This window comes from Gopherus evgoodei, chromosome 1 (assembly GCF_007399415.2).
Source record: "Gopherus evgoodei ecotype Sinaloan lineage chromosome 1, rGopEvg1_v1.p, whole genome shotgun sequence".
Lineage (NCBI taxonomy): Eukaryota > Metazoa > Chordata > Testudines > Testudinidae > Gopherus > Gopherus evgoodei.
In genome coordinates this window covers 203,503,888-203,517,059 of record NC_044322.1, presented here as the reverse complement: position 1 = coordinate 203,517,059, position 13,172 = coordinate 203,503,888, and the positions used below count along the sequence as shown (strand labels likewise).

Genomic DNA, 13,172 nt, shown 5'->3' with positions numbered 1-13,172 from the left:
TGCCTGTATGTTCAAACACATTGTCCGGCATGGTCAGGGAATAGCTAGTCAATTTACTCCCTCCTCCCCCCCATGAAAGAAAAGGGAAAGAAATCATTTCTTGACTTCTTTCAGTGTCACCCTATGTCTACTGAATGCTGCTAGTAGACGCGATGCTGCAGCAGTGAAGAGCAGTATCCGCTCCTCTCCCCTCCGTGGTGGCAGATTGTGCAGTAGGACTGGTAACTGTCCTTCTTATGAACCCGTGAGTGCTCCTGGCTGGCTTCAGGTGAGGCTGGCCGGGGGCGCCTGGGTGAAAATAGGAATGACTCCCAGTCATTTCCAGTAGATGGTACAGAACAGCTGGTAACCATCTTCATCATAGCAACTGGGGGCTGAGCTTCAATCAGCCCCCTCCCTTTCCTGTGTAAAGAAAAGATTCTGTACTGCCTGGACTATCATAGCAGTGGGATGCTGGGCTCCTCTCCCCCACAGTGCTTAATGTCCTGCCTGGACTATCATAGCACGGGGAAGCTGCCTCCCCCTCATTTTATGTCACTAAAAACTCAGTGTTTCTTATTCCTGCATTCTTTTACTTAATGACACAAATGGGGGGGACACTGCCACGGTAGCCCAGGAAGGTTGGGGGAGGAGGGAGGCAATGGGTGGGGTTGTTGCAGGGGCATCTCCTGTGAATGGCATGTAGCTCATCATTTCTGCGGGATCTGACACAGAGCAGCTGTGCTCTCTGATACACTGCTTCTCTAGTCCATTTGCCCCATATTCTAGGCAGGACTGACTCTATTTTTAGAAACCATAAAGGAGGGATTGACTCGGAGAGTCATTCCCAGTTTTGCTTTTGCGCCCCCGGCCGATCTCAGCCAGGGGCACCTATGATAGCAGCAGACAGCACAGAAGGACAGATAACTGTCATCTCATTGCCAAATTACACTGGCAGCAGATGGTACAGAACGACTGGTAACCATCTCTGCTATCATGCAAAAGCAAATGAATGCTGCTGTGTAGCGCTGGAGTATCGCCTCTGTCCGCGGCATCCAGTACACATAAGGTGACTGTGTTTAAAAAAAAAAAAAAAAAAAAAGCTGAACGGGTTCCATGGTTGCCGTGCTATGGCGTCTGCCAGGGCAATCCAGGGAAAAAGGGTGCGAAATGATTGTCTGCCGTTGATTTCCCGGAGGAAGGAATGACTGACGACATTTACCCAGAACCACCTGCGACAATGATTTTTGCCCCATCAGCCACTGGGCTCTCAACCCAGAATTCTAAGGGGTGGGGGAGACTGCGGGAACTATGGGATAGCTATGGAATAGCTACCAACAGTGCAACGCTCCGGAAATCGACGCTAGCCTCGGACCATGGACGCACACCGCTGAATTAATGTGCTTAGTGTGGCCGCGTGCACTCGACTTTATACAATCTGTTTTATAAAACCGGTTTATGTAAAATCAGAATAATCCCGTAGCGTAGACGTACCCTAAGACAGTATTTCTTTCCTGAAAAAGAGTAGAGATACCAAACTGTGCAAAGTTATTTTGGAACAGATAGCAAAAAATAGAAAAAGTCAGAAATAATGCAATGCACTAACTGAGCAGTATAAATATATTTTTAAACCCACTCTACTTGATATGTGTATTGGCAGTTTATGAAGTTCTTTTTAAACATTAAACACAGGCAGTGCTAATTCCAGGACTTATCTTAATGAGCAGGAGGCCCACCAGAAATGTACTGCAGTGCCAACTAGAGGAAAACAATATAAGGTTTTGTATTACAGTATTGCTACCTGAAGCAGTCAAAAATCATGAGTTGTGTTCCCCCCCCCCCGCCACAAATTACCAGATTGGCTTAAATATCCATGAGATTTAAAAAGGGGGGGGGAGTTTAATTTTGTTTTTTGCCACTGGCTTTTGAACTTTTAGGTTGCCCTCACGCCACATTTTCAACTTTTTTCCACAACCATGGGGGCTGGAAACTTACTTTGTTTTATTGAAAGCTGAGATTCTCATGCCATCTCTTAATTGCTGCAGTGAAGATTCAAAGCAAAACACCAAATATCACAAGACTTGCGATTAAATTGCAAAAGTTTGCAACACTAGTACTATTTATTTAAATTGCACCCAAAATCTGCTTTATAGAACTAATAAGGTAGAAGGCACAAGGAAGAAGCCCCTGTGAGCCCCTAAGGGCTTGTCTTAACATACAGCGCAACAGTGGCGCAACTGCACGGGTGCAGCTGTAACACTTTAGTGAAGATGTTACTACACCAGCAGAAGAGCTTCTCCCATTAGTGTAGTTCAGTTGTTCTCAAACTTTAGTGAGCTGAGTACCCCTATTTTGATTTAAATGTTTTCATGGACCTCCAAGCCCCGCACTCAGCCACAGGCCCCAGCCCCACTCCACCCCTTTCCTCAAGTCCCCATCCCTGTCCCATCTCTTCGCGTCCCAGCACCCAGGGGACATACGGTGACAGTGAACTGAGTGGGCTCCATGCTTGCTGTGGTATGTCGTTTGCACGGGTAACCAAGGAAAAAAGGCGAGAAACTATTTTTTTGCCGTTGCTTTCACGGAGGGACAGGAGCCTGACGACATGTACCCAGAACCACACGCGACAATGTTTTTGCCCCATCAGGCATTGGGAGCTCAACCTAGAATTCCAATGGGTGGCAGAGACTGCAGGAATTGTGGGATAGCTACCCACAGTGCAATGCTCCAAACGTCGACGCTAGCCTCGGTACTGTGGACACACACTACTGACTTAATGTTCTTAGTGGGGACACACACAATCAACTGTATCAAATCGATTTCTAAAAAATCAACTTCTATTAAATCAACCTAATTTTGTAGTGTAGGCATACCCTTAGAAGTGATGTGATGAGTAAAGGTATCAGGTAGTAGGGAGCAGAGGAAGGGTTGAGGAAGGAAAAGAATGGCCACATCACATGCATCCAATGAAGTGGGTATTCACCCACGACAGCTTATGCTCCAATACATCTGTTAGTCTATAAGGTGCCACAGGACTCTCTGCTGCTTTTACAGATCCAGACTAACACGGCTACCCCTCTTATACTTCACATCGTTACTCAGTTTAGGCTTTGTAGCTGCTGCTGCACACACTTATTAGACAATGGAGTGACAACACCATCGTTGTAAGTTATCGTTATGAGAGTGCTTGACAGGGCACACAACTGATGTGAAGTTGTTGCACCCTGCCCTCAGGCACTGTAATTATTGACATAGAAGAGTAAAGGCTAATTCCAAATGAAAATATGGCCCCAGCAGGGATGCTGCTTCCCTATCCCAAGGAAAAATGTTGGCCAAGAAGTTTACAAATACACCTATCTTGACTATGTCTGTATTTGAAGCCAATGGGAGCAGGTTAAGGCCCTTATGTTCAGAGTGGACATAGAGCAATCCTGGATATTTGGTAATCTGGATACTTTGTCACATGAATATGTGGAAGGCTTTCCAAATGTTATAATAGAATCTGCTAGCTGAATTTTCCTACATTTACCCTGGGTAGTAGAGGATGTAAATTTGCAAAGATTTATTTAGGCGTCTTATTAGAAATTCCCATGGTTCTCTCTTTACTTCAAAACCACATATCCAGTTACAGAAAATTATTCAGCAAAGGACTGTAAACAACTAATACAAAGAATATCTGGCCTATCACATTTCTTTTCCTTTTCTTGTAAGTATTTTTTGAAGTACTTGTGAAAGTTTGAACAGAACTATTTAAGCCCTCTACTAACAACGAATGAGTAAGGCAGATTGAACTCCCTTGACCTAGAGATATCATGGGCCATTTTATCCTTGGCCTCTTCACTGAGACTGTTAATTATGAATTCCTTTTTTTGTGTGTTGTGGCTATTTGTCTGATGATTTCATCCCAGTTTCCTATCAACTCATTTCACATTAGCCATCAAATAGCCAGTTCTCCAGCTTATAGCACTTCTAAATACTTAGGTCTTAGTCCTGCTTTTGAGATACCTGGGCATATATTCATATGTTTCTATGTAGCGGATAAACATGGTGTATTATAGGTAGCTAGGGGTATGTGTGTGTGTGTACATGGCTATTAGTTGATTGAATATGGTATTTGGAAGTGTATTGGTATTTCTGAAGGCAGGATCATATTAGTTGAGAATGGTGTCTTCTGAAAGTGGGTAGGCAAAATTGATACACAGTGGTTCACTCTGATCCAGTTTGCAGCCACAAGTAAAGGTTATACTGACTAAAAGTGTGGTGGGCAAAGCCAACTCTGTCTGCATACCTCTAATGTCCTCAATGGATAAAACCCACTATTGGGAAAGGATACTTTCCCACTATTGGGAAAGGTTTTCAGTGTAATACAAATGATCCCTGCTCCTATAGGGTCTCACTTGTAAGTTAATAGCAATGCCCCACTGATGGGAGCCTAGATCCTGACATCTTTTAATTCTGGTTCCATTTATCAAACCAGTCGGGGGGAGGGGGGAGACAGGGACAGAATGACTTGAATTATGCAATGGATTTTTAAAGTCACATAAAAGAAAACTTTTTTTTTTTTCTTGGTGGGGAAGTAAAACCAGTAATTGTCAGTGTTAACCAAATGCAACCTAATTTCTTCAGCAAATGAGGCAAGGATCCTGTGGATAATAGCATAATTTACCACACAAACTCCTCACATCCTGTGGGAAAAACAGTATTTTAGCATGTGATTAAAGACTATCATAATGCATAATTCCTAAAGGGGCAAGGTTAAGGTTGCATGACCAACCTTTAATTCTGGCATTTTCTAACTTCCGAATGCTTCACTTTGCAACCTTGGCAATGGTCTTTTAACATAGCTGTTCCATATGGAATTTGGTGTTGAAAATAAATGGAAAGCTAAACCCAGGGTTGTTAGTTCAATCCCTGAGGGGGCCCCTTAGGGATCTGGGGCAAAATCAGTACTTGGTTCTGCTAGTGAAGGCAGGAGGCTGGACTTGGTGACCTTTCAGGGTCCTTTCCAGTTCTATGAAATAGGTGTATCTCCATGTATAAAATAGTGACGTTTTGTAATATGACTCTTTATGACTTCAAGAGTATAATGATTTGTGTTCTTTTGTTTAGTAAATTTCTTTGCAAGGGTAAAGGGATACTAAGTAGTTATTCAAAAACGTAGATATACATTATCCAGTGCTTAAAACCTAAACTGAAATATAGTTTATGAGCTGAGAATTCAACTTTTTTTTTCTATTTAGAATTCATTAGTTTTTCTAACAAAAGGAGCTGATTTGCCTCTCATTTGCACTGCTTTTACACTGTTGTTCTGACTCCACTAGGCCAGATCCTCAGCTGATATAAATTGGCATAGCTCCACTGAAGTCAACAAAATCAATGAAGTCAATGATTTGCTATGGCTGAAAATCTGACCCATTGTCTTCAGCTGATTCACTCCTGATGTGCACTGATTGAAGTGGGAGGAGAATCAGGCCCTTAGTATTTGTTACTTACCAATGTATCATTGTATTCTGCTGTGTAGGTGGGTGAGTCAGAGAATCTCTATTTTGATAGCTGTTTCTAACAAAACATTATGTGCCCATTTCCTTGCAAAAGAGTCCTCCCATACTTGACATTCCGTACTCAGACAGAGCACTGCTAACAAACAGGCTATGCTGGTTATAATTTCCTTGCAGTTTTAGGGAAGGGCTTGTGGAAATCAGAGTTTCAGGGTATGTCTACACTGGAAACTTCAAAGTGCTGCCGTGGGAATGCTTTGAAGCGCAAGTGTGGTTGTGTGCGAGCGCTGGGAGAGAGCTGGTAATCCACCCCCCCCGCGCTCGGAGCCTGTCTACACTAGCGCTTTAAAGCACTCAGACTTGCTGCACTCAGCCAGCAAGTTAGAGCGCTATCAAATGTAAGTGTAGACAAGCCCTCACTTTGTAGCCCTAAAGTGAAAGACTGGACTATGGCAAAACGCATGTGGTCTGGATTAAGTTAAAGGTGTCGGGGAGTGTCATAGTATAATTCCCAATTCTGAACCTTAGCGTCCAAAATATGGGTACTAGCATGAATTCCCCCAAGCTTAATTTCCAGCTTAGATTTGATAAGCTGCCACCAATCAGGACTTAGAGTAGAGTGCCTGATAAACTCTGGTCTCCCCTAAAACCTTCCCTGGGGTCCCCCAAGACCCAAATTCCGTGAGTCTCACAACAAAGGGGAATAAACTATTTCCCTTCCTCCTCCTGCCCTCCAGGTGTTCCCTCCCTGGGCTCCTGGAGAGATATACAGATTCAAGCTCCGTGAATCTAAACCAAGGGATTCCCCCTTCTCCTTTCTTCCTCCCAGATCTTTCCCACCCTGGGTACACTAGGAGATCACCATGATTCAAACTTCTTGAATCACAACATAGAGAAATCAGGTGGGTTCCCCCCCCTTTCGCTCTCCCTCCCTTCTCCTTCCCTGTTAAGTACAGACTCAATTCCCTTGAGCCTCAACAAGGGGAAAAATCAGACAGGTCTTAAAAGCAAAACTTTTAATAAAAGAAAAAAAGAATAAAGAAAAATCACTGTAAATTCAAGATGGAATATTACAGGGTCTGTCAGCTTATAGAAACTGGAGAAAAAAGTCTCCTCCAGAAAAAATACAATTTAAAATACTTTTAGCCAAATACACATTAGACCCCTACCAGCCAGATACACATTTGCACATAAAGCAAAAACAATCAAAAAGACTAAACCGCCTTTCTACCTTTTGTACTTACTAAACTGGAATAGAAGATTAGAGAGCCTGTAGGTACGTGTGGTCACTCTGAGAGCCCAGAGAGAACAAAGCAAAACCCAAAAAACACAAACAAAGGCTTCCCTCCACCGAGATTTGAAAGTATCCTGTCTCCTGATTGGTCCCCTGGTCAGGTGGTTGGTTCCCTGTTTGTTAACCCTTTACAGGTAAAAGAGACATTAACCCTTAACTGTCTGTTTATGACAGGGAGATGCTAGGGGAGGGTAACATGAGGGGTTCAGGTTGAAAGAGCAGTCGAGGCTGATAATACAATTCAAAACAGTTAAAGCAAGGCAATGTTGGGGTTATCTCGTGTCCTTCTTTGGTTTGAAATATAATTTGTTTATTGCATGAGTTCCTTACCTACGGATGCCATTACAAACCCTGGCTCCAAGCCTGCAATCAGATTGACGAGGAAGGGTCTTGAACTCAATGGGTCTCTGAGCAGGTGCATGGATCCTCCCTCAGGATCAAGGCCTATATGTACTGTAATACTTTTTTCTGCTTTCTGTGTGTTTTCATGCTGCAGTAATCTGGATATGGCAAGAGGACGTAGTAGTATAATGCATTAGTGTCATACGTTTTCACCTTTTTTATGTTTGTTATGAGTCAGGGACGTAATTCAGGTATCTTAAACTGCTAGGAAAACCCCCCAAAACCAACAAGCCTAATGATGCTTAAAACAAGCCACAACAGTTGTTCATAGAGTTACGAGGCCAAAGGCAGAGCAGTTTCAATTACCTGAGAAATATACCAATATGTGATTTTGGTATAACTGATTTCTATTACAGTATGGTTCATTAGCATTAAATCTCTTTTTAAAAAACAGAAGTAAAAAGCATGGGAGCTGCATATGCAGCATATTATCCTACTAAGAACTGCTTTTCATAGTTGAGGGAAAAGTGAAAATAATAGAAGAGTATATCTTTCTTTTGCAAATTTCTACATCATTTTGTGGCCAAACAGCTATTGTCAGAGAGTTAAGTGGCAGAGGACATACTGATAGCTGTTGAAAGTGTAGTGGTAATTTAATGGAAGAGTCATTTGAAACTCTCACTTCTCCTCTTCCACCACTTCCTTTGTCTGGCCCATCTGCTTATCAATTTTGTTTTCTCAAACCACTTAATTAGGTGAAGACTTAAAAATAATAAATAAAAAAGTTCATCTTTTCTGCTGTTCCTCCCAAATTAAGTAGGTGCTTGAGTGCTCTCCTGAACTTGGACCTGTGTTTTCCTCCTACCTGTTTAAAATAATGAGTAGCATTCTTCTCTCCTCAGTGCAGTCCCTGTCATGAACTGATGGGAGTTAGTGGACAGCTGTGACATCGTTAAGAAGGCCTAAAAAGCCAATCGCAACATGCCTTTGGACATTCCATTGATCAAAGCCTGACTTTAATAAAATGTGATGGAGGAAAAGAAAAAGGCAGTATCAATTAAAAGTTAGCAATATGACAGGTAGGTTTCTGAGATCATATTTTGGCTTATTTCAATGCCATTAGCCAGTATATTTGTTTAACTATGTAAATCAATAAGTTTATACCGGGGTCGGCAACCTTTCAGAAGTGGTGTGCCGAGTCTTCATTTAGTCACTCTAATTTAAGATTTTGCGTGCCAGTAATACATTTTAACTTTTTTAGAAGATCTCTTTCTGTAAGTCTATAATATGTAACTAAACTATTGTTGTATATAAAGTAAATAAAGTTTTTAAACTGTTTTAAAAGCTTAATTTAAAATTAAATTAAAATGCGGAGCCCCTGGACCGGTGGCCAGGGCCTGGGCAGTGTGAGTGTCATTGAAAATCAGCTCATGTGCCGCCTTCGGCACATGTGCCATAGGTTGCCTTACCCCTGTTTTATACTATCCCAGTGGAATATTCATGTTTATAAGTGCAGAGGAACATAGCATTCAGTTGCTGCTACTGAGCTCTTGAATACCTAAACTTAAGGGACCCAGTAACCCTATTTACAGATTTTTAAGGTTCAAGGAACCATTTTGACTGAATTCAATGAAATTAATAGTGATGTTGACAGTTTGACTCATCCATCAAAATATGTTTGTGGAAATAAGTGTAAAACAAAAGTATTTCATCTTGTTGCATTTCAGGTCTGCTAATCATGAAACGGATTCTGCTGGTGGTTTTATTGGCTGCTGCTGCTATGTATGTTATACTTCACCGCAATCTGTGGAAGACAGATGTCTATTTGTAAGTTCAATTTCTGCTGGGCTGATGGTGGGATCCATATTACAATAATTAGGGTACGTCTACACTACCCGCCGGATCGGCAGGTAGTGATCGATCTATCAGGGATCTATTTATCGCGTGTAGTGTAGATGCAATAAATCGATCCCTGATCGCTCTCCCGTCAACTGCTGAACTCCAGCTCAGCAGGAGGCAGAAGCGTGGTGCCCACCTAAAAACATTTAGCCCAGTGTTTAAAGCACTTCCTGGGATGTGGGGCAGACAGGTAAAAAATTAATAATCTGAATAAGTGTATGTCAAGCTATATAATTTCTTAAATGTGTGTAGACATAGTGTATCCTCCTGGTTAGTATAAAGAAGTAACAAATTGGGTGACTGGGCAACAAAATGGCAGATGAAATTCAATGTCGATAAATGCAAAGTAATGCACATTGGAAAATATAATGCCAACTGTACGTATAAAATGATGGGGTCTAAATTAGCTGTTACCACTCAGGAAAGAGCTCTTGGAGTCATTGTGGATAGTTCTCTGAAAATAGCCACTCACTGTGCAGCGGCAGTCAAAAAAGCAAACAGACTGTTGGGAATCATTAAGAAAGGGATAGATGATAAGACAGAAAATATCATATTGCGTCTATATGAATCCATGTTACGGCCACATCTTGAATACTGGGTGCAGATCTGGTCGCCCCAGCTCCAAAAAAGATATATTGGAATTGGAAAAGGTACAGAAAAGGGCAACAAATGATTAGAGATATGGAACAGCTTCCATATAAGGGGAGATTAATAAGACTGGAACTTTTCAGCTGGGAAAAGAGATGACTGAGGAGGCGATATGATTGAGATCTATAAAATCATGACTGTTGTGGAGAAAGTAAATAAGGGAGTGTTATTTACTCCTTCTCATAACACAAGAACTAGGAGTCACGAAATGAATAGGCAGCAGGTATAAAACAAACAAAAGGAAGTATTTCTTCATACAATGCACAGTCAATCTATGCCAGAGGATTTTGTGAAAGCCAAGACTATAATAGGGTTCAAAAAAGATCTAGGTAAGTTCATGGAGGATAGTTCTATCAGTGGCTATTAGCTAAAATGCGCAGGGATGCAAAACCATGCTATGAAGTGTCCCTTGCCTTTGTTTGCCAGAGGATGGGAATAGGCGACGGGATGGATCACTTGATTATCAGTTCTGTTCATTCCCTCTGAAACACCTGGCATTGGCCACTATCAGAAGATGGGATAGTGGGCTAGATGGCCCTTGGTCAGACCCAGTATGGCCGTTCGTATGTTCTTAAATTTAGTATAAAGGCTCTATTTAGTTGTAAACCAAAAAAAGGTTTTAATAGTTACCAACCAATGAAAATCAACCTTTAGTGGAAAATAACTAAAAAGTACACATGCAAAATAAGATTTAAAATCAATTCTTTTAATCAAGTTTCCAGCTTGTTGATTTAAAGCATGATTAAAACTGGTGATCTAAATCACTTTGACTTAAATCAATCCACCTTGATTTAAAGACACTTCCTTCTGAAAGATTAGATTTGATGGTCTTTAGTTTCCACCTGCCTTAAACACTAATGTGTGTCATTTTATGACATATAAGGCCAAATTGTCAAACCTGAAGAGCTGCCTATGTGTGAAAAACTCACACATGTATGTGTACAAACACCTCAGGTAACCGGATGCATGAGTTTATTGTGGAAGCAAACACCTATAGTTAAGTTTCAAGCACAAATGTGAGCATTTGCTCCAGACCTGTGGCTGCACATAGCCCTCCACTTCTTCTTAAGTCTGATCTGCAAAATGCTGTTCATGTGGTTTGTGCTATAAAACCATGAACTCAGCGTTTAAACAACCCAAACATACAGTAATTCTCTTAGTTTGGTTTGTATCAGTGCTGTGTGGCAACTTGAAGTCAGAACATCATTTTGCAATTGATTATGCAGCTGTAAATGGGTGGTTTCGCCTGCTTGCTCCTAACGCAGCACACACACAATAGATATTCCAGAAAGTGAACCCCCTTTCATTCCTGGGCTTTGCCTTCTTAAATAAGACAGAAATGTGCTTACAAATGTAAATATTAGGCCCAGACTCACAAAGAGATTTAGTTGCCTCAGTTCCATTTTTAGGCACCACTGTGATCCACAAAACCCACTCTCTGCTGCTGCCTAATCCTGTAGGCACCTAAACTCATTTGGTGTAAAAGTTCTCTAGACACCTATGTTTCTATCTCTGAGTATGCACACTGCTGCTTCACTCTAGGCATCCAGACACCTATCTCCCACTTAAACTCCAGCATGATCTACAAACAAGGGGAAGACAGGGGGAGGAGCACATATCTAGCTGGCCAGACTTGAACCGGTAAGCATGCTGAGAGACCACCTAGCTCTATACCAAACAATTCGGGGCAGGGGGAAAGGACCTCCCAGTCCAGTGGTTAGTTACTCACCCAAGATGTGGGAGGCCCTTGCTTCAAGTCCCCCCTCTGCCTGATAAAGAGGGGATTTGAACAGGGGTCTACTACCTCTCAGGTGAGTATTCTAACCATTGGGCTGTGGACAATTCTGATGTGAATCTTCCCAATCTCTCCTGTTTGAAGTTGTGCCACTGTAAGGAAATAATTTAAATATTAATTGGGCTAGAGAGAGACTCACTGTGTAATCCAGTGACTAGATCATTCACCTGAGAGATGGCAGATCCTTGTTCAAATCCCTTGTTTTTATCAGGTGGTGGGGTGGGGGCGGGGGGGGGAGGGAGGATTTGAACCAGGCATCTCCCACATTCCGGATGAATATTCTAAGCTAAAGGAAGAAAGGGAGAGCCTCCCCTTCCCCCATTTTACATGGACTTGGTCATATGCCTTGTCATAAACAGATAGTTAAGGGTTAATAGAACAGGAGTACTTCATGTCTCTTTTGACTGTAAAGGGTTAACAAGTTCAGTAAGCCTGACTGTCACCTGACCAGAGGACCAATCAGGGGACAGGATACTTTCAAATCTTGAGGGAGGGAAGTTTGTGTGTGTGCTGTTAGTGTTTGGTTGTTGTTCACTCTGAGGGCTCAGAGGGACCAGACGTACAACCAGGTTTCTCTCCAATCTCTCTGATACAGGTTCTTATGTGCTCAGAATAGTAAGTACTAGGTAGATAAAGCGACTTAGGCTTATGTTGTTTTCTTTATTTGCAAATGTGTATTTGGCTGGAAGGAGTTCAAATTTGTATTTTGCTGAAAGGATTTTAATTTGTACTTGTATATTTAGGCTGGGAGGGTATTCCCAGTGTCTGTAGCTGAAAGACCCTGTAACATATTCCATCTTAAATTTACAAAGATAATTTTTACTGTTTTTTTCTTTCTTAAATTAAAAACTTTTCTTGTTTAAGAACTTGATTGTTTTTTTATTCTGGTGAGACTCCAGGGGACTGGGTCTAGATTCACCAGGGAATTGGTGGGGAGAAAGGAGGGAAGGGGGAGAGAGAGGTTAATTTCTCTCTGTGTGTTAGGATTACTTTCTCTCTCAGGAAGAATCTGGGAGGGGAAGAGAGAAGGAGGGGGGAAGGTGACTTTTCCTCTCTGTTTTAAGGTTCAAGGAGTTTGAATCACAGTGATCTTCCAGGGTAACCCAGGGAGGGGAAGCCTGGGAGAGGCAACGGTGAGGGAAAGGGTTTACTTTCCTTGTGTTAAGATCCAGAGGGTCTGGGTCTTGGGGGTCCCCGGGCCAGGTTTTAGGGGGACCAGAGTGTACCAGGCATTGGAATTCCTGGTTGGTGGCAGCACTACAAGTACTAAGCTGGTAATTAAGCTTAGAGGAATTCATGCTGGTACCTCATCTTTTGTATGCTAAGGTTCAGAGTGGGGAATTATATCATGACATGCCTAACTTATTCACTCAAGAAATGTCTTAGGCATGTAAGCCACCTAACTCCAGAAGAGGGTTTCCTGATTGTTGATCACTAGCAGAGATAGGCGCCTCCCTGAAGCCTGAATTTAGTTGCCTATCTCCAGGAGAGGAGGAGGGCTAGGACACACCCTCTTGTCAGCATCTCCCATTGGCTATCTTAGGTGGCACCACGCCTAGCGTGTTGGCTTATGTGGAATGCATTCTAAGACACTTATCTCTCCCCATTCATTGTATAGGGAGCCAAGGTGCCTAGCTTGGATTTTGTGGATCCCAGTAGTGTTCCAGTGATTTTTTTTTTCTAGACACCTAAAAGTTAGGCATTGCAATGCTTAGAA

The 13,172-nt window shown here is 42.1% G+C and overlaps 1 protein-coding gene across 10 annotated transcripts in view; it reads left to right on the top strand.

Annotated features, from left to right (window-relative positions):
• Positions 1 to 13,172, top strand: part of ST3GAL6 (ST3 beta-galactoside alpha-2,3-sialyltransferase 6) — a 77,320-nt gene that overhangs the window by 29,868 nt on the left and 34,280 nt on the right. For 7 of the 10 annotated variants that reach the window (XM_030583317.1, XM_030583233.1, XM_030583251.1 and 4 more), the window contains 3 exons: positions 8,016 to 8,192; positions 8,841 to 8,940; positions 11,203 to 11,301. In XM_030583317.1, the coding sequence (XP_030439177.1) occupies positions 8,186 to 8,192; positions 8,841 to 8,940; positions 11,203 to 11,301 (206 nt within the window). In that variant the 5' untranslated portion in view covers positions 8,016 to 8,185. The remainder of the gene's footprint in view (positions 1 to 8,015; positions 8,193 to 8,840; positions 8,941 to 11,202; positions 11,302 to 13,172) is intronic. The other 3 variants (XM_030583268.1, XM_030583298.1, XM_030583307.1) reach the window with 2 other exon arrangements.